Here is a 26,798-nt window from a genome sequence, read left to right as displayed (position 1 = left end):
TCCCATCCTATCAAATTATCTCTGCCTCCTTTGTCCTCCACCAATGTCCCCTGAGTCCAATCTCTATGTTTCTTCTGCTTCTCCCAAGGTTTGTGGCTCTTGAGTCAGAGGGATCAGATTCAAATTTTTTTTAATTCATGAGTTCTTATAGCCAAAGAATTCCTCAACAAGTGAACAGCCGAATTCATGGTGATGTGCCAATTTGTTCTTAGCTAAGTTTTTCCTGGAATAGCAGAATCCGTCTATCATTAGAATAACATTTGGTGCCTTGTCCAATAAAGTATCTACCTTATCTGGAAAATGCCCTTCTGGCATTGTTTCAAGAAGCTAAGATCACCTCCACACCATACTGAGGCATAATCTAGCAATTAAAAAGCATTTATTGGGGCAGCTAGTTGGTATAATGGATAGAGCACCAGCTCTGAGGCCATATTAAAACTCAGATCTTCCTGACTGCAGACCCAGACTTCTAACTACTATGTGATTTACCTGCCCCACTGGTGGATTCTTAAGAATGACACATTGTGAAGGTCCATAGCTTTGCCCTCTTTTCATTGATAGCTTTAGAACATCTCCTCCAGGAAGCTTCCTCAGATTCATTACAGTCAGGAGGACCTGAATTCACATCTGGCCTCAGACACTTAACACTTCCTGGCTATGTGACTAGGCAAGTCACTTAACTCCAATTGCTTCAGCAAAAAAAAAAAAAAAAAAAAAGAAATCTGAATTTCTAAATTCAGAAATTTAGAAGTGCCTAATCTGTGCCAGGCCTTTCTAGGCACTGATGATAAAAATAAAAAACTGAGAAAAGTTTCTGCCACTGAAGAAATTGATTTTTGTAAGGGATGGAATTCCACAGATTACCTATAGATACAGCATATTCACAGATAACTAAAATAAACAATAGATGCAGGACGAATACTCAGTAATTGGAGAGACACTAATAGCAGGGAAAATCAATAAAGATCTCTTGAAGGAGCTTGAACTGAAACATGAAGCAAGTTTGGAGTTTGAAAGAAAGGGAGAATGAATCTAGTCTCTTCAGAGGCACAGAGGAGATGAAATCTACTGTGCAGGGAACACATTGTCAGGTTTGGCTGGAAGGAAGGGTCTATGAAGAAGAACAGTGTGCAATCAATATGCCTGGAAACCATGGCTAGAACTAAATGATGAAGGGTTTCAAATGCCAACTAGAAGAGACTGTAATTTAACCCAAAGGCAATGGGGAGCCACCGCTTCTTGAGCAGAAAAGTGACATGGTCAAACATACGTATGCTTTTGGAATATCAATCAGGCAGGTTTATGGAAGTGAGATATAAAAGATGCAAGACTGAACGAAGAGAGACCAATTAAGAAGCTATTTCTGTAGTTCTAGTTGGAGATAATGAGGTCCCAAACTAAAGTGGTTGTGCTGAGAGTAGAGAAAAGGGGAGAGTTCTAAGACATGTTGAAAAAGGTTGAGTTGACAAAATTTGGCAATTGATTTTTTATGAAAAATGAGTGAGAGAGAAGAATCAAAGATGATCCTTAGATGAAGAAACTAACTGGATCATGGTGATAGCCTTCATGGAAATAGGGAACTTAGGAGAAGGGAAGGAAATAAGCATTTATAATGTGCCAGGCACCTTGCTAAGTTCTTTTATAAATATTACCTCATTTGATCCTCACAACAACCCTGAGAAATAAATACTATTATTATCCCCATTTTATAAATGAAGAAACTGAGTCAGAATAAGATTAAATGACTTGCCTGAGGTCATATAGCTTATAAATGTCTGAAGCCACATTAAAACTTCCTGACTCCAGACCCAGCCTTCTATCTACTGTCTGACCTACCTGCCCCACTGGTGGATTCTTAAGAGTACTACATTGTGAAGGTCCATAGCTTTGCCCCCTTTTCAGTTGTAATTCAAGAACCTCTCCTTCAGAAGCTTTAATTTCTGACATTCTTACTGCCAAACGTATCTTCATTCTGCATAAATCTGGTCACATCCTTGCTGATCAAGACCCTTCAGTGGCTCCTTATGGCTTTCTAGCTAAGATTCACACTCTTTAACCTCATCTTTAAGCCCCTTCCCAATCTGGTACCACTTTACTCATCCAACGCTATTCAATTCAATTTAATAAAAATACTTATTAATCAATTATTATATGGAGATAAAGTACTGTGCTAGTCACAAGATATACAAAAATGGGATAATGGCAGTTCCTGCTTTTGAGTAGTTTGTAATTTATTAGGGGAAATATATGAGAAAGTATAATACAATGTTAATGGGATAGGAACAAAGAAGTGAGCCAGATAAAGATTCCCAGAAAATTTGAGAAGAGACATTTATGCAATACTCTCCATCCCAGCTGGACTGGAATGCATGGTACCCACATGGCTGCACCTTCCCTGACTTTGTTCACTTTGTTCTCTATATCTGGAATCCCTTCCTCTTCTTCTGTTGAACATTAAAGCCTTTCAAGTGTAGCACAAATGCTACATCCTCCAAGAAGTCTGTACTAATGTACCTCTCCCCATTCTCCCACTCACTGGCCATGACTTTTGCCAGCCTAGAACTTCAAATAGCATTTGGTTTGACTTTTTTGGTGTAATTAACATGCACCTTTTTGAAAAAAGTTTTCTATTTACATAACATATTCCATTAGACTGAGCTGGGAGGGTATAGGTCATGCTACATCTAAAATGAGCTTCTCCCATCTCCAGCAGAGGGCTTTGTACAGTAGACACTTGATAAGTGCTTGTTGACTTTAAATTGAATGTCTTATTCCCTCTTTTCAACTGTAAACTACTTGAGATCAGGATCCTGTCAGGTCTAAATTATACAAATTATCCCTTCTACATTGCAACTTTCTCCATCACAGTTTTGATATATTGCAGGTCAGCATAAAAAATTAAATGGGATTTGGCGGGGGGGGGGGGGGGGGGGGGGGGGGAACGGAAATTTTGCAGAAGCTCTACAGATGATATGCAAAGGCCAGAAGATGACATGGAAAAAGTTTAGAAATTTAGAAGTGCATAAAATATATTTATTGCATTATAAATTTTATATTTTAATTTCTAAATATACTCAAATTTCACAATGTGGTCATATAAATACCCCATAAAAGAAAAAATTCAAATTTCTGTGATACAAAGAGAGGACCCAAAAATTTTACACAGATTTTTTTGGATTGCAGAGATACCACACCACTAACCCCATGATATGGAAAGGATAACTGTATATAACCTCTAGCATTAAACATAGTGTTTTACTTAAAATCTATATAAAGGGGTAGCTAGGACTTGAGTTCAAATCTGGCCTCAGATACTTAACACTTCCTAGCTGTGTGATCTTGGGCAAGTCACTTAACCCCAATTGCCTCAGCCCCCCCAAAAAAATCTATATGCAGATTTAAAAGTGCATGGAATTACACTTTAAAAGCTTATGAAATTAAAAAAAAATCTACCTGCTCAGTAAATAGGTAATGCTGTCCTATCTATATATTCATTTTGACCAAGTTTTGCTGAGTGCAAGACTATGCTGGGTGTTATGAGAGACCCCAAAAGAAAAATAGAACATGATCCCCAAGTAACAAGGTATATTCTCCCATTGGTCCCACAATTTGGGTAGTTTCCCAAGAGGAGGAACTGCTGAATTGTAGGCACGGTACCTCATGCGCTAGGACGCTTTTGCTGAGGGCTTCCCCATTGAGTGACTCCCCTCTCCCGGTGCTTGTTCTCCCCAGTGGCTGTGTTGCAGAGCCCAGAGGCAGAAGCCCTGACCGACGGCCTTGCCCAGCCCAGCTTGCCCCCAGAAGCAGCCCAGGAAGGTGACCTGCACCTGCTGTGGGAAGCTCTTGCCAAAAAGCGCCGCATGAGCCGGGAGCCCACTCTGGACTCCATCAGTGAGCTGCCTGAGGAGGACGAGCGGCTGCAGAGGCTCCGGCGAGAAGTGGAGGAAGCCGTCCAGGATTTCTCCGAGGGCTACTCTACTCCCGATGAGCTGGCCCGCACTGGCGAAGCTGACCTCTCACACACCAGTTCTGATGACGAGTCCCGGGCTGGCACGCCATCCCTTGTCAGCTACCTCAAGAAGGCAGGAAAGCCCAGGGACAAGGCCCAGGTCCCAGGCGCTGCCGCTGCAAGCAAGCTTGGGAAACCGTGGCAGCAGGCGGGGGCTGAGCCCGTGGTCACCCCTGGGCTGCCCGGCGACCTGACTACGGAGATCCTGGAGGACCCATCCATGGACAAGGCTGCCATAAAGATACAGGCCGCGTTCAAGGGTTACAAGGTGAGAAAGGAGATGAAGCAGCACGAGGGGCCCAGCTTCCGGGACACTTTCAGGGACGTCGTGGTGGAGGCAGGAGGCTCCCTGCACCTAGAGTGTGTGGCTGTCAGCAAGACGGACATGAGGACCTGCTGGCTCAAGGATGGAGTCGAGCTGACGGATGGCCGGCACTACCACATAGATAGCTATGGGGATGGCACCTGCTCCCTGCTGGTCACTGGCCTGGAGGCCCGGGACGCCGGCCGCTACACCTGCCAGGTGACCAACAAGTTCGGCCGCATCTCCCACAGCGCCCAGGTGAGCGTGACAGGGGCCGCCGTGACCAGCGGAGCCGAGAGTGAGGCAGAGAGCTCATCGGGCAGTGAGGTGGACGACGCTTTCCGCCAGGCTGCCCGGAGACTCCACCGCCTGTTCCGGACCAAGGCCGCCTCGGAAGTGTCCGATGAGGAGCTGTTCTTCAGTGCAGAGGAGGGCAGCGTGGAGTTGGAGGAGCCCAGCGACCGACAAACCTACCGGGAGGATGACCGCTACATCTACATTCGGTTTGAGACTGCCACTGAGGCCCGCCAGGCGACCACCCGCTTCCAAGAGATGTTTGCCACCCTAGGCATCCTGGTGGAAATCAACATCCTGGAGCAGGGGCCCCACAAGGTGGAGATGCGCATCATGAAGGTGGCCCAAGCCCCAGCCAGCCAGCTTGCCTACCCTGCGGCTCCCAAGGAGCACCCCTCGACGCTGCTGACCTCGGACACAGGTGGGTAGCTGGGGAAGGTCCTGCCTCAGTGGCCAGGGGCCTCCTCTCCAACCAAAGCTCACCCAAGAACTGGCCAGATTAATGAAGTCTGTTCTCCCCAGTGTTTCCCAGATCCTGCCCAAGCATTCTTCCCATCAACAATGGTCCAGAAGACTGAGATGGCTACTGTGCTCCCCTGAAATTCTGGACCCATCAAGGCCCTGAAACAATCCCTTCTTGAATTCAGGGCTTTGCAGCCCCGATCATGTTAAGGACATGTGTTCTCTTATTCTGTTCTTAGAGCTCAGAACCACAAAGAGGCAAGATACAATGTGCTCTCCCCGATTCTCTGTCCTTTCTATCTCAGTACCTCACTTAGTGCTTGCTTTTCCCCATTCTGATGCACTTATGTAATAGTGTTGTATAGTTATACTCATAATAGAGTATGATTTATACATAGTATATAATAAATAATACATAGTATATAATAAAATATATTTTATATACATAGTATATAAATAACTAGACCATGGACTCCAAGAAGGTAGAGACTTTGTGTTAATACACTGCATTTAGCAGATACTTAATAAATGTTAGTTGCATTGAGCTATAAAATTCAAGTGGCCTTGTTGGGGTAGAGGGAGAGCTCATGGGAATCATACCCTTACCCTTAATCTGTCCCCTTCCTCCTCTGCTCAGCTCCTATGTTCCTGACGGAGTTACAGAACCAAGAGGTGCAGGATGGCTACCCCGTCAGCTTTGACTGTGTGGTGGCTGGCCAACCTGTGCCCAGTGTGCGCTGGTTCAAAGATGGCAAGGTGCTAGAAGAGGATGACCACTACATGATCAACGAGGACCAGCAGGGTGGCCACCAGCTGATCATCACGGCTGTGGTACCTGCCGACATGGGTGTCTACCGCTGTCTGGCTGAGAACAGCATGGGCGTCTCTTCTACCAAGGCGGAACTCCGTGTAGACTGTGAGTCGTTGAGTAGGGGTGGGGTGGAGGGTGAGGAGGGGAGCCAAAAAAGGGAGCGTGGAGTGCTATCAGGACACAGGAAATTAGAGGCGGAAGAAGAGAATAGAGCAGGTTGCAAGGAAAAGCTCTGGGACGAAGTTAGACTATTAGGAAGATGCCTTGTCCCCTCCATTGTTCATTAAATGAAGGTTTCATATGATTTAGAGCTGGCAGCAACCTCGGAGATCTTCAAGTCCAATTCCCACTGTTGAACAGGTAGAGCAAGTGACCTTTCTCAAAGTCACTTAGGTAATAATTAAACAAATCATCATTCAAACACAGTCTTTCTAATTTTCTAAATCCAGTGCTCTCAATGACTATAATTATAAGTTAATTCAACTCAGCAAGTATTTATTAAATGCTTACTTTGTGCAAGTCCCTGTGCTAGAAAATACAAAGACATGAACATTAATAGTTCCTGATTTCAAGAAGCTAATTTTCTACTTTAGGGATATAACATATAAATATGTCATGTCCATATGTAAATGTATAAAATGTAAATATGTAAAATATACAAAAACTACATAGTCTATATAGTATAAATATATGTAGATACAGAGCTCATGCATGTATAGTAGCACATATATAGTAACATATATATATATATATTACATTATGTAAGTATAAAATTATTTGTACCTCCATAAAACTCAAAGAAGGGCTGTGTGCAGGAGGGAGCACCTGAGTGAGGGTTTGAGGGAAGCCAGTAACTAAGAGGCAGAGAAGAGAGAGCACATTCCAAAGAGAGGGGACTACCCCTGAAAGATGGAAGGTCATCTGAAACAACTGGAATGGAAAGTTATGAAAGGGAATGATAGGAAATGAGACAAGAGAGCCAGATGGGAGCCACGTTGTGAGAGGCTTTGGAGGTTTTGTTTTTTTTTTTTTTTGTTTTTTTTAGAGAAAATAGGGACCCATTACAATTCCTTGAATGGAGGAGTGGCATGATGAGAATTACATTTTTGAAATATTAATTTGGCAGCAGCCTGAAGGCTAGATTGAAGAATGGGGAGAGTGGAAGCAAGGAAACTATTTAGGAGACTATTGCCCAGGCAAAAGGTGATGAGGGTCTGAATTAGATAGACATTGAGCTTTGAGAATGGACTCTATACTACTGCTTTGCCTGACATTAAAAGCTTTTTATCTATCTACCCTACCTACCCTACCCTACTATTACAAGCTTATCTCACAACTTTCCTACACATATTCTGTACTTTAGTCTAAATGGAGTTTTTATAACTTCCCAAACAAATCCTATGTTCTCCTACCCCTCTGCCAGTACTATGCTGTGTCCTATGCCTTTTGAATTTCTAGCCATTCTTTAAGGCCCAACTAGAATTCTTTCTCTTTCAGAAAGTCTTACTTGATCTCTCAGTTGGTAATTATCTTCCCCCTCAGACCTCATGTAATGTACAACTTACATCATATAAAACTCTAATGCCAAGCTTCATAAATTGTGAGTCGCAACCCTATATATAGGGTCTTATAACTAAATGTGGAAATCACAAAATTATGATTTATTATCAGTAAATGTTTGAGTTCTATATCTATTTTATATACTTAGAGAGTTCTTGGGCAACAAGGGGTCATAAATGGAAGAAGTTTAAGAAGCCCTGCTCTAATTCACTTATCAAATAATATTTAATTAAATTCAAGAAATATTTATTCAGCTTTGTTTTTTAGTTTTTATTGTTATTTTCTACTGGCTCGTAGGAGACATACAATGTTTATACAAGTTTTTACATTCAATAAGGTGTCTACTAGGGGATAAGGTATCTATCAGGGGATTCTTCATATGTAGAGATGACTATGATATGTAATAATACATGATTAGTGTGTCAGATGCAAAATACTGTGTGAAATTGAAGGAGAGAACAGTTATTTCTAACTATTTAGGGAAATCTTCCGAGGAGGCACTAGAAAAGGCTTTCAAGGCTGAATGGTAATTCAGTAGGTGAAGAAAAGGGGGGGAGGAAGACATAGGAAGCTGAAGTGGGAATGTAAAGGGAATGAAAAGTAGACTAGTTTGTCATGTAGAAAATATGAAGGGAAGTAGTATGAGACATGATTAATAGCTTTTCAAAGGGCTAACAGCCTAGGTGCTCAGGTCTTATAACAGGTAAGAGGGAGAAAGATGGGACCCAATGTAGCTGTTTTGTACTATTTTTCAGTCCTGTGAACCAAAAGACCTCAAGACAAAATTGGGGAATGCCAGCTTTGGGCAACCTTGTATATGAGGCTAATTCCCCAAAAGCAAAAACCTAAAAGGACTGGCAAAGATCTAGATAGATAAAATGGCACCGCGATTCAAGTGTCTGGCTCTTACTCAGGGGTTTCTTTCCTTTCTTTCCTTCAGTGACAAGCACTGACTATGACACAGCAGCCGATGCTACAGAGACTTCTTCCTATTTCAGTGCTCAGGGTTATCTGTCCAGGTAATAAACAGCTTGCTTTTTATCCAAGGAATATGGGGCTGTTGGGACAATGGAACAAACACCCCAAAAGCAGGAAAACAAGATAATGGAGGGTTTGAGTGTAACTATGGCATATTACAATGAGGATAATAAAAAGGAAGAAGCAGAAAGGAAAGAAAAGGGGAAAGGAGAATAGGAGGATATTCCACCATTTTAGTTTCAGAGATGGATGGATTGTCAGAAGAAGACCTTAAAACAGAGAACACAAAGAAAGAGGAGGATGATTTTGGATTTGTTCTCAACTATCCATTAATTATACCTGTGATTAGGATCCTAGAGATTTATAACAATACAGTAGAAGAGACTACAAAAATGTTCAGGGAGAAGAGAGTCTAATTTCGACTATTATCCTCTTACCTGATTCTAGCTCTATTTGTCTGTTCTAAATATGACCATGGGAGTGCCATTCACTTCAATTATTTGTTCATTCTTATTTTGATGCATTTATGAACCTAGTTATGCTGGACCTTCCTCCACTGTCCAAGAAATCACTGTCCATCACCACCTCTTCATGTCACACATTTCTTATTCACTTCCTCTCATTAGGCCACCATGGGCAGGGGAAGGAGACTTTCTAATGGACTGGAGGTCTCTTGTGTATTCTTTTAATTCATTCTAGATACCAGTGCAATATTCAGGGCCACAGAAAACTAGTGCATTTCCTAGTGGCTAATGAGCTGGTGATGGGTTTATTTCTAATTTAGGTGAACTGGTCCTTAGGTAGCAGTCAGTCAGTCACCAGAATTGTATTCATAGTTTTTCCATCTTGGTAAAATCTGTTGGCTTGCCCAGCCTTTGGGAAACCAATGTTACCTCCATGCCTCAGTGATCCATCAGAGGAAGATTTGATTCATTCATTTAACAAATATATGTCTCAAGGTCAGTTAAGAATTTATCCCTGACTATATGGTTAAAATTCCACAAGTTTTTTTACTCTACTCTTATCACCCCTTCTTCAGTCATATCCACCCTAGCCACCCCAGCTTGAAACCAATTTTCTATTTTCTTTCCTCCCGGGTTGGGATGGGAGGGGACACTTCTCTGGATTGCCTTCTGTAACTCTTGCTAACAAATCATCCATCAGCCGAGAACAAGAAGGTGCAGAGTCAACTGCAGAAGAAGGGCAACTGCCCCAAATTCTAGAGGATCTCCAAGACATCAAAGTGGCCCCTGGTGCCCGACTGGCTAAATTCCACCTCAAGGTGAAAGGTAAGACTGGAGCCTTTATGGTAGGGAGTAGTAAGGGAGGTTTGGTCTACCCAAGGACTCCCAGAAAAGGGTAAAATGGAGAGGGGAGTCTTAGGGGTCTGGCTATCTGCTATTGATAGATTGAATTTTGACCATCTGCAACCTTCTAGTCCAAATATAGCAGATAACTCTGACCATGTTCTCACATGAACTGTGCTCAAGGCTAGGCTGATTTGTAGATGAAATGAGAAAAGCAGTTTCTCCACTCTCTGGAGTGATGCAAGTGAAATCAGAGAAATCCTCCTTATCCCTAAAATCTCAGTCTGGCTTACCCTGCCCTAAAATTCTACCATTCTTATTTTGTAGACTATCTGAGCTGAAAGGAAGCTAGAATGCAGAATGTTCCAACTGAAAGGGATGTTCAAGCTCATTTATTCCAATACACTCATTTTTACAGAGGAGGGGATTGGAGTATAAACAAGAAAACCTATTTGTCCAAATAGCCAGCCATTATTATTGTTCTTAATTCTTTCTAATGATTTTAATGGATGATTATTGATTGATTATAGTAACCCTAGGAGGTATTAGGGAAACTGTTGACAGAGGAGAGGAAGGTCTGTGTGTCCTTTTCTACTCCCATTGTTCTGCTTTGTTGAATATCCCATGGCTGCCACAGCTCTTAGACTTAGCTCTTCTCACTAGGGCAGTATTTTTAACAGGCTCACTTCTCCCAGATATGGACCCTGAGATTTCTTTCTCATTTTAGGGTACCCAATGCCCCGCCTCTACTGGTTCAAGGATGGTCAGCCCTTATCTACCTCCTCCCGGATCCGAAAGACCGATAAGAAGACAGTTCACACTCTAGAAATCCTTAATGTGACAAAGGAAGATGCCGGGGAGTATTCTGCCTACATCAGAAACATTGTGGGTTCTGCCTATTCCTCTGCCCGGTTGCTGGTCCAGGGTGAGTTAGCCAGTCCCGATGCTTTTAACGCCACCCGTGTGGGGCCTTTGGCCTGACATGCCGCTGCCACTGAGAGAGCCCTGTTTGGCAGCCCTAGGCCACGCTTGGAGTTGTGTCCAGCTCTTCATGACCCAGTGGATCACAGCATGCCAGGCCCTTGTCTCCTACACCATCCCCTGAAATCTGTCCAAGCTCACGTCATTGCTTACTGGCCATAGGATTTCCTCGGCAAAGATACAGAAGTGGTTTGCCATTTCCTTCTGCAGTGGGTCACCTTTTGTTAGAACTTCCATTATGACCAGTCCATCTTGCATGACCCTTCGTGGCATAGATCATAGCTTCATTGAACCACACTAGCCCCTCTGCCACAAAACAAAGCAATGATCCATGGGGTGAGGGGGTGGGGTGTTCATTAAATCATGCTACTTCCCTTTCATCACAGTACCCCACCTGCACAACTATAGGGAAAGGGATAATTTGGGAGATTCATATTCTTGACTATATTTCTTATTCTTCTGTGTTACTGTCAAGGTCCCAATGAACCAGAAAAGAAGATAGATTCAGGTAAGAAGAAAATCAAATGGTCAAAGAAGATAGTAGATTTCATTCTACAAGTATTTATTAAACACTAATTATGTGCAGGGCCTGTGAAAAGTGTTGAGAGAGGTATACAATTTAGAAACAAAGTCTCTGCCCTTGTGCCATTTTTAATCCAGCAGAAAAAAGGGAGAGCAATCAGAATAAGGAGAGAGATAGGGATAAGGTTTTTATTCTTACTCTCTTTATATTCCATGGCTAACAATGCAGAGTTTGGGCCATCCATCTGTTACTCCTCTCCCTCCCTCCCTCCTCCTTCCCCTTCTCCTCCTCCTCCTCCTTCTTCTTCTCTTTCTCTCTCTCCCTCCCTCCAGCTCTCTCCCTTCCTTCCTCTCTCTCCCTCCCTTCCGCCTTCTCTCTTCCTCCCTTCCTCTCTCTCCTTCCCTCTTCTCCTCCTTCTCTTCCTCCCTCTCTCCCTTTTTCCCTCCCTCTCTCCCTCCCTCTCTGTGTCTCTCTCTCTTCACCCATCTTTTCATTGCCTTTTGAATAACCTTCCACTCTACACACACACACACACACACACACACACACACACACAACCACACACACATACACACACACACACAAATAATAAAAGATAGAAATGTAAGTAAGCAAACACAAAGTCATGGTACTTCAGACTAGCAGTACAAACTAGGAGTTTAGTGGAGGGAAGATTAATCAGAGCCAGGGGGACTGGGGAGAACTTCACAGAAGTGACTTGATCTGAGCTTTCAAAGGTAGGAGTAGTGGAGGTATAAAATTCCCTCCTGGATTTGAATAGAGAACATTATCTTTGCTACTGAAGCTTGGAACAAGGGGAAGGGTATAAGGGGTAAGTAGATGGCACAGTGGGTAGAATATTAGCCCTGGAGTCAGGAGGATCTGGGTTCAAATTCAGCTTCAGATATTTGGCATTTACTAGCTGTATGATTCTGGGCAACTTACTTAACATCAACTGCCTCACCAAAATTAATTTAAAAAAGAAAAGGAGGATGTGAGCTGAATAGTCAAGGAAGGCTTCTTGGGAGAGGTAGAGCCAGTTGAGGAAAAGTAAAGCCATTCCATGCTATTCATTGGTCTTTTTCTTAGAAGTCTGACCTTTCTAACACCTGTTTTTCTTTCCAGGTCTTCATGAACAACTTGTACCTCCAAGGTTCTTGGAAAGATTTACCAATAAGAAAGTAAAGACGGGCTCTAGCATCACCCTTTCAGTGAAAGTTGAAGGTAAAGGAATAATATGAAATCCCATTTCTATAACATTGTACAGATTATAATTATTTTCTTTTTAGCAGCTTGTAGAGTAGATAGCACATTTTTTTAATTTTATAGAACTGAGTCTCAGAGAGGTCATGGGATTTTTCTAGGATCACACAAATAGTAATTGATAGTCTTATCTATATAGAGTCCTACCTATTGATCTCATCCCTGTGATCAAAATTCAAGCAGAGTCTGGATAACTGGGCCAGAACTGGAGAACAAGATCTTTGTTCTCTGTCTACCATGCTTTCTCATCTGAAGCCATCCTAGTTGTCTTGTTTAGGACTTGTCTGCTTTTCTATGGCATTCCTGACTCCAAACCAAGTCTTCTACTCATGATACTATATGCTCCTTAAAGAAATAAAAAACAACTTAAGTAGGTTCCCACAGTGGCCAGATAAGAGTAACTTATATAAAGCATGAACACTAAATATTGTTCCAACCATAGTCACAATCAATAAGCATTTATTAAGTTACTCTTATCTAGGCACTGTAGGAATCTACTTGATTTGTTCTTTATTTCTTTAAGGAACCTATGGTATTTGAATAGAACACTTGGTTTTGAGTCAGATGATCTGGGTTTAAATTCTGGGCAAGAAGCTTGATCCTTTTGTGCCTCAGTTTCTTCATTTATAAAACAAAGATAGCAATCTCTGTGTTTGCCTGACTTACAAAGTTATCATCAGGATCAAAGAAGATGTCTTCAAAATATATTTGTAATTAAATTCGGTGTTCATACCTAAGCTATGTCAACATAATAAAAATGACATTACCAAAATTAATATACATTTTTAATGCTATCTCAAATTTTCAGCGGGATATTAAAGAGAACTCAATGAAATAATAAGAAGATTCACTTGGAATTGATTTGAGTTGCTTTGATGCCAGGGGAGTTATTCTTTCATATGTGTCTCCCACAGGGCAGCCTCCTCCAACAGTGAACTGGCTAAAGGAAGAAGCCAATGAAGATGTCCTCTGGATCCGAGCTGACACTCCAGGTTATAAGGTTGCTAGCTCCCACCTTCAGCATAGCCTCATCCTCCTAGACATAAAGAAGCAACATGAGGGCTCTTATACATGCATTGCCACTAATGGTGCCGGACAGTCCATCTGCTCTGCTACTCTGAAAGTCACAGATGGTGAGTCTAGAACCCCTGGAGAGTGGAGAGAAGTTGATTCTTCTGATCAGAGGATCGGAACTGATTATTCTCTGGTCAGCTCAGATAGCCAGGGTCAGCAACAACACAAAGTTATTAGGGCAGGTGGAAAACCAGCATTCTGCCCCAAACCAAGAGAATAATGTGGTATCATGGAAACAATACTCAGTTTGGAATCAGAGGATTTCAAAATCCTGGCTGTGTCTGATTTTGAGTAAAAAATTTCCACATTTATAAAACAAAAGTAACAATCTCTGCCTTTGGCTGACTTAATGAGTTATGATCAGGATCAAAGAAGATATTTTCTGAGTACTTTGTAAACCATAAAGCCTTATAAAATGATACCTAGAATTATTTATCATGAAGACAAGCAGTGAAAATGGGTCTCCCATCCCTAACCAACTACCTTGTTCATGTGGTACCTCACCGCCCTGAAAATGATGCCTCAGAAATGAGTTGCACTTCATGGCTGGCCTAGGAGCAGCTCTTCATTCTGGGCAATGGGGAGGAGAAACATGTTGATACTCTTGCTTCTTTGTTTTCCCCTATACCCCCCTACAAGGGCACTCTCTATTTGGAGGGACAAACAGGGCTGCCCCATAGGAAGGAGGCTCTGTCTTAGGTAAGAGAAGAATGCACATGGCAATTCCCATCAGTGTTCAAGCTGTGCACAAATGTGGTGCCATGTCTACTCAGCCTTCCTCAGGGTGAGAATTTATGATTGACTGTGAGCTAAACATGAACCAAAAGCACAACGTGGCTGCCAAGATGCTAGACATGATCTTAGGTTATCTTCAGAGAGGCTGTTGTCCCACATGAGAGAGATGACCTGTGCAAATGCTCTGTCTGCAGTGTCATGTCCAATTCTGGAGCCTCATTGTGGAAGGGCATTTAAGTTAGAGTGTGTTTTGAAGGGGGTGTCCAAAATGGCTTCATCCTCTGAAAACCAGAGGGGATGAGACATTCTTGTGATCTCTGAGAAAAGCTTAGCACTCTATCTAGGTCTCAGCTTCCTCACTAATGGTAATAACTCCTTATGGTCTCCTTACAACTCCAGAGACAGATGGGATGGCCAAAGGACAGAAGAAAGTCAAGGAAGCCCTCATTTCAAATCTGCTACAGGGGTAAGTGACAGCCTGAATAGGAGACCATGGTCATGTTAGGGATGGCTCAACATCCTGGAAGTACATGACAAATAATCTTTCTTCCACTATCTTGTCCAAGTTGTGATTCTAGGGTGGAAGATCCTTCAACAAATCATTTAAGCTCTTTAGGTCTCATTTTCCTTGTCTGTAAGGCAGCTAGATGGCCCAGAGCACTGAGCTGGAGTCAGAAAGAGCTGAATTCATATCCTGTTTCAGATATTTCCTGGCTGTGTGATCCTTAGCAAATCACTTAACCTTTATCTGCCTTAGTTTACCCAGTTGTAAAACGGGGATAATGATTTGCATGTACCCCCTAATGTTGTTGTGAGATCAAATGAAGTAATATTTATTAAAGTGTCTAGAGAGTGCCTGGCACATAGTAAGTGCTTACTAAGTGCTTGTTTTCTTTCTTCCAACAAAATTAGACACCTGGACAAAATGATTCCTAAGTCACTTCAGTTTATAACATAACATTTATATAGATATACATGAGTATGTTATATATATATATATATATATATATATATATATTAGATAGAATTCTAAAATAGTGAAATATAGAATACACATGTATATAGTTCTTGTGAATATACATATGTAATTACATACTACATGCATGAGTTATATTATAGCTCGGTATAGAAACTGTACTGTCTAGTGAGAACAACATTGGACTGGGAATCAGTCCTGCTGTTTCATTAACTAAAATTGTGTCCTTAGACAAATTACCTTCCTCATTTAGCTCTTAATTTCCTCATTTATAAAATGAAGGGTTGGACATAAAAGTCTCTAAGGAGCCTTCCAGCTCTGACAGTCGATGTTATGAGATCTCTTCTAATAGCTCTCCCATCTCTGATATTCTGTGCTCTGAAAGTCCCTCCCAGCTCTGATATTCTATATCCTAATATTCCTTTTGCCTCAAATATTCTGTGTTCTAAGAAGCCTCCCAGCTCTAAGATCCCTTCTGTCTTTAAAGTCTATATTCCATGAATCCTCAAACATCCTATGTTCTATTCTATGTTCCTTCCCACTCTGACACATTCTATCTTATAAGAATGTTTCTGATTCTAATATTCCATGTTCAAAAATCTTTCATAGCCCTAACATTCTAGAGTTCTATGACTTTGATTGGGTGGGAGAATTGGAAGGAATTAGAAGAGCACAAAGTACATAAAAATGTCTTTGATTGATAGAATTAATTGTGATGAGATATCCAGTTTTCTAGTCCCTGAATTTTGCTCACTTCTCTTTATTCTTACAGAGCTGGAGCTGGCTTGGTTCAGACATCAGAAACCACAGGTTTTAATGAGGTTGATCGACCAAAGAAAGGTAGGAAAAGTGATTGACATTTTTTACCTGGGCTTCTAAGTAGTTTTTTTACTGCTGGAACCAGCAGGATTTGGTCAGTCCATCAACAAATAATAGCAGCTACTATTAATAATAGCTAACACTTATATAGAGCTTTAAGTTTGCAAAGTGTTTCATGTATATTATGTCATTTGTTGAACACCTGCTATAATTATATATCTTGAACAATTCAGTCTATTCAGCTTCTGCTCTTTGCTGGGCACTGTGCTGAGAACTACAAATATTAAAAGGAAAAATGACAGTGCTTGAGAGCTGACATTTAATTGGGTGGGGGAGGGGAGAAGCATATAATGTGTGAAAGTAAATATGCTACAGGGTAGAATGTGATTGGAGGAGAAAGAGCTAAACAAAATGACCCAGGAAATCAAGGAGTTGGGAGAATGGAGGAGACAGCTCCTAAGCTGAACTTGAAGGATAAGAAAGATTTATAGAGATGAAGCCTTGCACATAGCATTAACTTAATAAATGCTTATTGGAGTAAATTGAGTTCTAGACATCTTGAGAATGTCATCATCCACACCATCTTCAAATCCAATGACATTCAACAAACACCCATTAATCACTAGCAATCTGCTAGACTCTTTGAAGAAGATACAAAACTTTTATAAAACAGTGAAGTTCACAGTCTAGTAGGCATCTATTCAAGGCAGAGTAAGGTATTGCCTTATATGCTGAGGATATAAAGATGTATAGAAACCATCCCTGCACTTCAGGAACTTTCAGTCTAGTTGCATAGTTAGGATATATATGTAATATTAGATTACTTGCCATCTAGGGGAATGAGGGGAAGGAGGGGAAATTTTGGAACTGAAGGTTTTACAAGGGTCAATGTTGAAAAATTATTCATGCATATGTTTTGAAAATAAAAAGCTTTAATAAAAAAGAATATATATGTAAAAAGTGGTAAAAAAATATGAGATAGCATAGAATAACTGGTCACATTGTGGTATAGACATTGAGGACTATAATTGCTTAGAGAAGTGAGGGAAAGATGTTCAGGGGCTGGGGAACTCATGGAAGATTTTGTGAAAGAAATGATACCTCAAGTTGGCTTTGGAGACTCAGAAGAATTTAGAGAAGTGAAGTGAAGGGAAAGATATCCTCAGAAGCAGTTTATGGAAAAGGATCTGGGTACTTGGGCTGAAATAGAAGAAAAAAATGATAAAGATGAATTAGGATCATAAAGAAGACCAGAGATTGAATTAGAGATGAAAAATTAGGAGAATTTAAGGAAAAATCGAATGACTTGAGCCAAAAGAGGAAAGGGACTTGAGCTAAAGACCAAGAACCCAAACACAAGATCTAGAGGAAGAAAAGAACATGAATGGAACATAAGGAGGAGAAACAAGGATAGAAAGAAAAAGTGAAGAACCTGAGGAAAAGGAGAAGTTGAAGAAAGAAGAGTCTCACCAAAGAACTCAGAAGAGGAGGATACGTGAAGATCTTTGGTTAAGGAACACTGGTAAGACAGTTAAGGCACAAGTGAGAGAAGGATAAGTGGGGACTAAGGTTGGAGACTGGAAGGTCCAAAAGTGAAGATCTCTTTGTGCAGTTGGCTACAACAGTCCACCAGGAGGGCTGCTAGCAAGAAAGACAAAGGCCAGGAGCTCACTTTCAGTATGTCAGGAATGTAGGAAGAATATATCAGGGCTCCACGCTGAGCATAGGATGCTGATATTTCTGTCACAGCCTGAGCCCAAAGCATAGTCTGGCCTCCCTCCTAGAGATGAACATAAAGAAATACTTCTTGACTCTCAAGGTTATAATAATGTATTATTTGAATTCCATGATATATGGGAAATCCCTTCTGCCTCTTCAAATTATTTTTTTGTTTTCATATTATGTTCCTTTTTAACTTTTTAAGAAAAGGAATAATACATTATTATAACCTGGAGAGTTATTTTTTGTTGACTGTCTAGACTTAAGAAAAAGATGGAGAAAGGTTCACAATACAGATTAAATTTAAAAGTGTATTGTGCATACAGTTTTTTCCCAGAGGTCTGGTTGTTAAATATTTACCAGCACTCCACTGAATATCTTTCACTAAGGGTCAGTAAAAAAAGAAATAATAATAACAGGAGAGAGACAATGAGAGAGAGAGAGAGAGAGAGAGAGAGAGAGAGAGAGAGAGAAGAAGAAGAAGAAGAAGAAGAAGAAGGAGGAGGAGGAGGAGGAGGAGGAGGAGGAGGAGAGATAACAATATCCCTTAAAATAGATATCTTATTGATCTTCACAAACTTGTGAAGTAAATACTATAGTTATTATTGGCCCCATTTTACAAAAGAAGAAACTGAGTCTAAGAAAGGTCAAGTTACCTGTTCATTGTCCCACAACCATTAAGTGTCTGAGATGGAATTCAAACCAAAGTTGTTGGGGGAATTCCCATAGGATATAGATATAGATGCTATGGTTCTGTGAAATCATGTCTTCTTGACATTGGATCCATCATTCTATCCATTACGAATCCTTTGCCACTGGTGATTTTCTGCTGAAGGAAACTGAGGCATTTATTTGTTGATAACAATAGTAGTCAGTAACAATAATAAAGAGGCCTTCTGTCTTCCTGGGACTTATATCCAAAATGTGAGAAAATCTGCTAAGATTTGTTCAAATAAATATCTGCTTGACTTTTCTGGTGATTCACATGGGCCCAGATGACAGTGCCAGAAGGAACCTAGGAGTTATTGCCAATGATTATGGAGTCTTGGATGAGAAAGTAAAGGAGCATCCAATGGTGTTTTCATCTCTGCTGCTGACTGAAGATAAGGGATTCAGAAGAGAAAGACATGTTTGTAAAGCACCAGTTATGAATATGGTTCTTGAGAATGGGATTTGGATTTCTGAATCTTTGCTTAAAATGCTTAAAATGTAGCAATACAGAACACTGACCAGGAATGTATATACAATGAGGACTAGTTAGAATATAATTTTCTAAATCCTTGAAAAATTAAATAAAGATCTTTAAAAAGGAAAGAGAAAGAAAAAACTATTCATGTATATCCATCAAATAGGATATAGATTGATTGTGAGATTATTTTGTTTTTGTGTTTGTATCCCCTATGTCTGGCACAATGCTTGGCACATATTTGGTGCTTAATGAATGTTTGTGAACTGATTGAGTAAAAGAATATAACTGGCATATGTCAGAAGCAGAACTCACACCTAGGATTTTGGATTCCTGTCATTTTCCTATAATATCATGTATGCTACCTTTCATTGTAGGTAATGGGAAGCCATTTAAGGTTTCCAAACATGGCTATGACATGGGCAATGTGGCATTTTAGAGAGATGATGACAATTAATATAAAGTAGAATAGAGGGGTTTGAAAGATGCTCCTTTCAGGGAGAATGCTGAAGAGATTGCTTCACTAGTTCAAATGATAAAAAGCAAGACTAAGGAGGACAGTAGGAATGGAGACTAAAGGGCCAATGTGAGACACCTTGCAAAGAAAAAAGCAGCAGGACTTGATGACTAACTCTTTATGGAAGAACCTTGGAGTTAAGAGGAATCTCAGAAGGTGTCTGATCTAACCTGAACTTGAGCTAGATCCCTACAACAGCATCTTAGATTATCCTATCTCTGCTTAAAGACTTCAAGTGATGCAGAACCCATTTCCTTCAAAGAAAGCAAGCCCATTCTACTTTTGGACAGCTCTTGATTTTAGAATTTTTTCCTTAAATCAAATCCCAAATTACCTTTTTATAACTTCCAGCCATTGCTTCTTTTTCTGACCTTCTTGACCTTTATGGTCAAGCAGAATGAGTGTGATATTCTGTCCATATGACAATCCTTCAAACCCTTGCACTTCAGAAAAAATAGAAGGAATCAAAGATCACTGAGCAAAGCTTTTTTCCCTTGAGAAAGAAAGAGAAGTCTGGCAGAAGAAGTTGTTATAGGTTAATAAGTGTCTGAGGCTGAATTTGAACTCAAGAATATGAGTCTTCCTGGCTCCAGGCCCAGCACTCCATCCACTGTGTCACCGACCTGCCCTAGTAGAGTTCTTCTAAAACAGAATGGACTACCTTGGGAGGGAAATGATTTTTCTTTCTAGTAGTCTTCAAGCAGAGACTGGGTGACTAGTTGTTGAATATGTTATCATGGGAATAAGGATAACACTAAAGAAATTCTACTGCTGAGGTCCTTTCTAATTCTTTAAAAATATCTCTTTGAGAATCATTAAGTGGCTTTAAAGGCTGAGAAACATTATTCTGTCTACCCTAATGATCTCCATGTTTTTGCATCCTCAGGAGAACCATCGGAAACTGATGAGGGCCGAGGCCATATTTCCCTTGCTGATGTTGGAACTGAAGAATTCCTTCAGAAGTTGACATCCCAGATTACTGAGATGGTGTCTGCTAAAATCACTCAGGGTGAGTCAAGTGAACACCTTCTCCATGTGCCCACTGCTTCAGACTAGCCTTAGGACCTTCTTTCCTAGGAAACAAGAGACATCCTAGTTTTTAATTACTGAAATGGGACCCATAGGTGGTAGGAGTAGAAAAAATAATAGAGCAGAAAGAAAAATATATTTCCTTCCTCCTCCCCCACCAGTATTGAATAGAGTTGCCATCTGTCTCACAAATAACCAGCCATCCAAAGCAAATGAATCATTTGTTCTTATTAGCAAATTAATCTTGTTTGTGACCAGTTCCTAATTATCCCCTGTGCCAATAATTTCTAACAGTGAATCACCCAAGAGCCCTTTTATATTTGACCTTGGAGTTCATTATTTTGTATTGACAGGAGCATTTTTAATTTCTACAATGCATAAATTCTCTCCACTAACACAACTAGCAATCTATCCATAACTTATACTCTTAGCATTACCTGAAGTTCAGAAAGATTAAATTGATTTGCTTATGATCACAGCTAATTGTCATGGTTGGAATTGGATTGATATTTTCTTGATTCCACCACTTATTCATTACCACACTTCCTTTCTCAAAGTACATTATATTCATTTTTCCTTCATAATAAAGTTAACTTGCCTAATACTATCTGGCTCAAATTCATATTATCAACTTTATTATTCCCTGATATTTGAGGGAACTGTGGGTACTCCTTCTAGTGGTAGAAATTACTACCTATCCATCCTATGCAATTCTGGACTATTTCTTCCTTTCTTTTCTTTCCTTTCTTAAATAATCCATCTCTGGACATGCCTCTTTTCAACAATGAGATGGCTGAGGCCAGTTCCAATAATCTTGTGATTAAGAGAGCTATATCTACACCCAGAGAGAGAACTGTGAGAACTCAATGTGGATCACTCTTTTTCACTCTTTTTTGTTTTTGATTGCATTTTGTTTTCTTTCTCATTTTTTCCTTTTTAATCTGATTTTTTTGTGTGCAGCAAGATAATTGTATAATATATATATATATATTGCATTTAACATATATTTTAACATGTTTAACATATATTGAATTACTTGCCATCTAGGGGAGGGGGTGGGAAAAAGGGGAAAAATTTGGAACACAAGGTTTTGCAAGGGTCAGTGCTGAAAAATTATCCCTGCATGTTTTGAAAATTTAAAAAATTTTAATTAAAAAATTTTAATTAAAAAATTAAATTAAAAAATTTAAATTAATCCCTTTCACAGGCTAGAGATTTAATATGTCAAAATGTCAATAACTTGTGATTTTGATGGTGCAGAAACCACGTTCATTAATTCAGATTATAATGCATATAACTAATAGGTCTTGAGGGCTGACTACAGTTTCAGACAAGTTGTAACTTACCTATGATCCCAACTTGCCTATGATCCCATAGCTATTAAACCCATGTCTTCCTCATGACAAATCATACATTTCACTCAATTTGCCATGCCCTTCAAATTTGTTAATATTTCTTGTATATATCAATGCCATACTTGTTTTGTTACCAATGAATGAATTCTTCACAAATCCTTCACAAATTGTTACCAATTTGATTAATCCAGCATCTATTCCAGTCATACTTGGCTCTGATTTTGTCTTTTAAGTTACTTTTTGCATTGTCATTGTCTTGATATCAGTATTTAACATATATGGACTTAATAACATAGTATCTAAATACCCAAAGAAAAAGGTTAATTCAATTGTGGGAGAGAATAGATAATAAAACTGTAATAATGGCAAATCTTAATTAATTCCTTTCAACCCTAGACAAATAGAACCAAAAAATTAAATAAAAAATAAATTAAGAACCTGAATAAAACTCTAGAACAACAGAGGTAATATATTTTTGGTGATTGATGAATAGGAATAGAAAAACATTTACAAAACTTTCAGTTGTGTATGACAGCTTTTTAAAATGACCATATATTAGGGGATAAAGACATCACCAAAAATATAGAAAATCATACAAGTTGTTGTCAGTAATGTAATGTAGCTTGCCTGCTTCTCCCATCCTGGAGAGTTTTCCCTTACCCTTTAGATTATATATAATTTTTATTCTTAGGAAACCCTGGTGTTCTGTTCTTCATATCCAGATAGTATCCATGTGTTAAACACATGAGCTTTTCTGATAGGGAACAACTTAATAGACAATTTCCCAAATGAAAATAATAATAGCTACCATTTCTTAAAAGCTCTTCTGTCTCAACAATCTAACGAAGATAGGTGATACAAGTGTGATTATCCCTACACTAAGATGGTAAAATTTAACAACTAGAGAAGTTAAAAGGTCCAATGTCATCTAATTAGTGAATGTCAGAGCTGGGGATTGAATCCAGGTCTCTTGATTACAAGCCTTAGGGATTGATTGATTGTATATGTATCCTCAGGCACCTGCCACAGCTCTTAGCACATATTTGTTTGATTACTTATTACATCAAATTTTGCCCTTGATCTTCCCCCACTCTCCCAAAAATACTACTTTTTCAAATACAATAGACCTGGGTCTTTGCCTGAAGAAGAAAGAGGAAGGAAGAGAGAGAGGGAGGAAGGGAAAGCAGGAGGGAGGAAGAAAGAATAAAAGGGAAAAAAGGAAGGAAGGAAGGAAAAAAAGAAGGAAGGAAGCAAAGAAAGAAGGAAGGAAGCAAGGAAAGAAGGAAGGAAGGAAGGAAGGAAGGAAGGAAGGAAGGAAGGAAGGAAGGAAGGAAGGAAGGAAGAAAGGAAGGAAGGAAGGAAGGAGGAAGGGAGGGAAGGATTTGTGAAGAATTCATTATATGCCAGGCAATGTGCTAAGTGCTAGGGATATAAACATAATGAAAAAAAATATATTACCTTCCCTCGAGGACCTACATTCTAATAGTGGAAGACAATACACAAAAGGCAGAAGAAAAGCAGATGGGGAAAGAAAGAAAGGCACCTAGCTTTGGACATGGTCTTGAAGTCCAGAAGCCAGGAACAGAACTGTAGGGATAACAAACCAACCTGGCCCTTGCAATAAAAAATAGATGTCTTGGAAGGAACTTGACTATGGCAGAGGGTTGGGGATGGACCTTAAGACTACTAGGAAGGGACACAGAGCGGCTTTCTTCCCTACCTTTGGACCTGTTGATGATCTCTTCCTTCTTTGTGCCTTGATTGTTTCAGCCACTCTCCGTGTTCCTGGAGGGGAGAGTGATGATGAATCCAAGACCCCTTCCCCATCTCCCCGGCATGGCCGGTCCCGACCTTCTTCCAGTGTCCAAGAGTCCTCCTCTGAGTCTGAAGATGGGGATGCCAGAGGGGAGGTAAGTCAACTTTGGGAGGACCAGATGGTTTGTCCTAGGTCAGTCAGTCTCAGAACTGTTTTTGTCCATTAATGGGACCCTTTACTCTGGTGAATGCTGAGCTCCTCTGAACACTGGCACAGGGCTGAGATGGCAACAAGAAGTCTAAGTCTTATGAAACTTCAGTCATATGAGAGATTAGGACCATCAGATATAGCCCAAGGAGGGAATCTCAGAATTCATCTTGTCCAAAAGTCTCACTTTACAGAGAAGAAACAAAGGCCCAAAGGTGGAAATGAAGAGGATCATGAAGAGGATCAGCTTCATTAGCTGGTAGAGCCAGCATCATAACTCAGGTCTCCTGCTCCCAGGCCCAGAATTCCCTGTTGTTTTTTTTTAATTTTTTATTTACAAGTTATATGTATGGTTAATTTTACAGCATTGTCATGGACAATGCTGGAGGACTGGCTACCATGGAAATAAAGCAGAACTGGACATTGTTCCCACTGGAGAGCACCAGTGATTCTGGGGTCCCCTGATGATGTGAATGAATTCTTCTAGATTTACAAGAAGCATGCTGCCAAGTGAATATCTCATTGCCCCCCTCAGGCTGAGACCCCAAAAAGGATAGGACCAGAGATCAAAGGGCACTCTGTGAGCAATTAACTTCCATGGCAGACCAACACCAAAGCAAATTTTTATTTCCCACAATCCTTTTGATATACAAAATATTGTATGGTGCCTTGGGCACCCTAACCAAAATGCAGTTCCTGTAGTGCCATAAATGGGAAAGCTTTTTTGAGAGGGGAACAAAAGAGAAAATAAAATGACCATTCCTTTAAAAAATGACAATGACAGATGATAATAATGATGATGATGACTACAATGATGTTTATAACAGTTAATGCTAATTTAATCTAGATCTCCTTCTGGTCTCACAACTGCACTGTGAGCCAGGCCCTCTGGGGATTATTATACCCATTTTATAGTTCAGGAAACTGAGGTCCAGAGAGATTGTTATTTGCTCAGGCCCACATGTAGTAGGACTCCAACTCAAATCTCCAATCCTAGATTTAGGAACCCTGGATGGGTTCCAGGCTTCTTCATCCCACTCACTCCTTTTCTTGATGTCCTACTCTTCACAGATCTTTGATATTTATATGGTCACAGCCAACTACCTACCCCTAGGAGCAGATCCAGAGGCCATCACATTAAGGGAAGGCCAGTACGTGGAGGTCCTTGATTCAGCCCACCCACTCAAATGGCTGGTTCGGACCAAGCCGACCAAGTCCAGTCCTTCCCGGCAAGGCTGGGTATCACCTGCTTATCTGGACAAAAAGCTCAAGGTAAAATTCTTATAATAGGCCACTAAGGGAAATGGAATGAAGTAGAATGGGGGAATTTTCAAGTCCAGGGCATGATAACTCTAATTACAGTTTTTGCTGGAGCTCATAGTCTAGCAGGGAGTTAATATGCATATATCTATGGCTATAATACATGATGAGGGCATTTGGGCTTTGGAAATCCTCAACACCCCAAGGAAGCCTTACCTCAGAGTTCCTGCCTGAGAGAGCTCTGCCCTATGCTTTTGAGGAAATTTATTGTCTGCATCATCCATCCATCCCTTTTTTTTTTTTTTAAACTGAAGAGCTTCTCCCTTTCTGGTGCTCTGTTCCCTTGCTTCCCACCCCTAGTGTCCTATTTTAGGCTGCTCTCCCTAGACTTTCCAAAATTCCTGGTAGGCTCCAAAGCCTGGGCAATGCTGAGAAGATTTCTCATTTTTTCTCATCAGCTTTCACCAGAATGGGCAGCCACTGAAGTGCCAGAGTTCCCTGGAGAATCAGTCTCAGAGGACGAGTATAAGAAGAGGCTAAAGTGAGTGGAGACCCAGGCATTTGTTGGTTGGGGCATCAGGAAATAGCCTTCCAGGATTGAGTGAACCCTCTCATTAGCTCATTTATTTGACTCACTCATTTATTCACTCACTTGTCAATTCAATAATTCTTTCACTTCCACTAACTAATCTGTTCATTCCCTTAGACTCCCTTATTCATTCATTCATTTACTCATTCCTCTTTTTTTAATTCATTTTACCATTCACTTATTTACTCATTATCTATTTACTCATGAATAAATGTTCAAGCATTGAAGCATTTACTGATACAATCCAAGCAAGCAAGGAGCCTATTTTCTAAAGGGAAAATACTCCCTACAAAAGGGACCTAGAAATTGAAAGATGGCATAAACATGGCAGAATGGTTTGTCGATGGTCAGAAAATGATATGGAAGTCTGATTCTAGACAGGATAAGTCAATCATGCTCACCATTCATTCATTCATTCCCTTTGATAATTGCTTTATGAATGAAGGAATGCAGTATGATTCATTCATTCATTCCCTTAATCCAAAATCATGTATTCAGCAGGCAGGTACTTTTGCAAAAGTACAAAAAATATGGTTCTTACTTTTGGGGTATAGTTGGGTAGTTGTGGTTAAAGAAGAATCTCATACATACAACTCTAAGAAATAATTACAGAGCCACATGTAAGCCAGGGCTTCCTCCTAAGGATCAGGAATGTCTATTAGTGCTGATAGAACAGGGTCATAGAAAAACCAACAACAAATGTGCCTTAAGCAAGCATTATATGCAGAAAATTGTGCTAGGTCCATAGGAGAAAGGAAATTTAAATAACAGCCCCTGGCCTCCAAGAGCTCATACTTTGATAGGGAAATAGAACACCAACACCATGTGAGGGGCCTGATCCACACCTGAGAACATCTGGAAATTATCCCAGATTATTATTCTCCTTCTCCTTCCCACACCCCACCTTCCCTGCTCCTGTGGTTCCTCCCCTGGACAGGACTCTGTATCATGGGCTGGGAAAGAGAACACTATGCTTTGGGCCCGTGGAAATCCACAGCTCTTGAGCAGAGAGCCAGGAGGAGAGAGAGACCGCTTTGGAGCTTAGAGGGCAGGGAAGGAATGGGGCTCTCTGCCTTGCTCTCAT

At 40.5% G+C, this 26,798-nt stretch overlaps 1 protein-coding gene across 12 annotated transcripts in view; it reads left to right on the top strand.

Moving 5' to 3' along the window:
- The window catches only part of OBSCN (obscurin, cytoskeletal calmodulin and titin-interacting RhoGEF), a 324,327-nt gene that overhangs the window by 209,759 nt on the left and 87,770 nt on the right, over positions 1–26,798 (top strand). For all 12 annotated transcript variants that reach the window (XM_031960192.1, XM_031960208.1, XM_031960173.1 and 9 more), the window contains 14 exons: positions 3,733–5,028; positions 5,707–5,985; positions 8,381–8,459; positions 9,583–9,707; positions 10,453–10,650; positions 11,182–11,214; positions 12,355–12,453; positions 13,407–13,625; positions 14,701–14,767; positions 16,050–16,117; positions 20,405–20,527; positions 23,673–23,812; positions 24,937–25,137; positions 25,584–25,666. In XM_031960192.1, coding sequence (XP_031816052.1) covers positions 3,733–5,028; positions 5,707–5,985; positions 8,381–8,459; positions 9,583–9,707; positions 10,453–10,650; positions 11,182–11,214; positions 12,355–12,453; positions 13,407–13,625; positions 14,701–14,767; positions 16,050–16,117; positions 20,405–20,527; positions 23,673–23,812; positions 24,937–25,137; positions 25,584–25,666 — 3,010 coding nt within the window. The remainder of the gene's footprint in view (positions 1–3,732; positions 5,029–5,706; positions 5,986–8,380; positions 8,460–9,582; positions 9,708–10,452; positions 10,651–11,181; positions 11,215–12,354; positions 12,454–13,406; positions 13,626–14,700; positions 14,768–16,049; positions 16,118–20,404; positions 20,528–23,672; positions 23,813–24,936; positions 25,138–25,583; positions 25,667–26,798) is intronic.

The sequence above is a fragment of the Sarcophilus harrisii genome, chromosome 1 (genome assembly GCF_902635505.1).
Source record: "Sarcophilus harrisii chromosome 1, mSarHar1.11, whole genome shotgun sequence".
NCBI lineage: Eukaryota > Metazoa > Chordata > Mammalia > Dasyuromorphia > Dasyuridae > Sarcophilus > Sarcophilus harrisii.
Note: the sequence above shows the minus strand (reverse complement) of the source record. Positions and strands in the feature narration are given on the sequence as shown.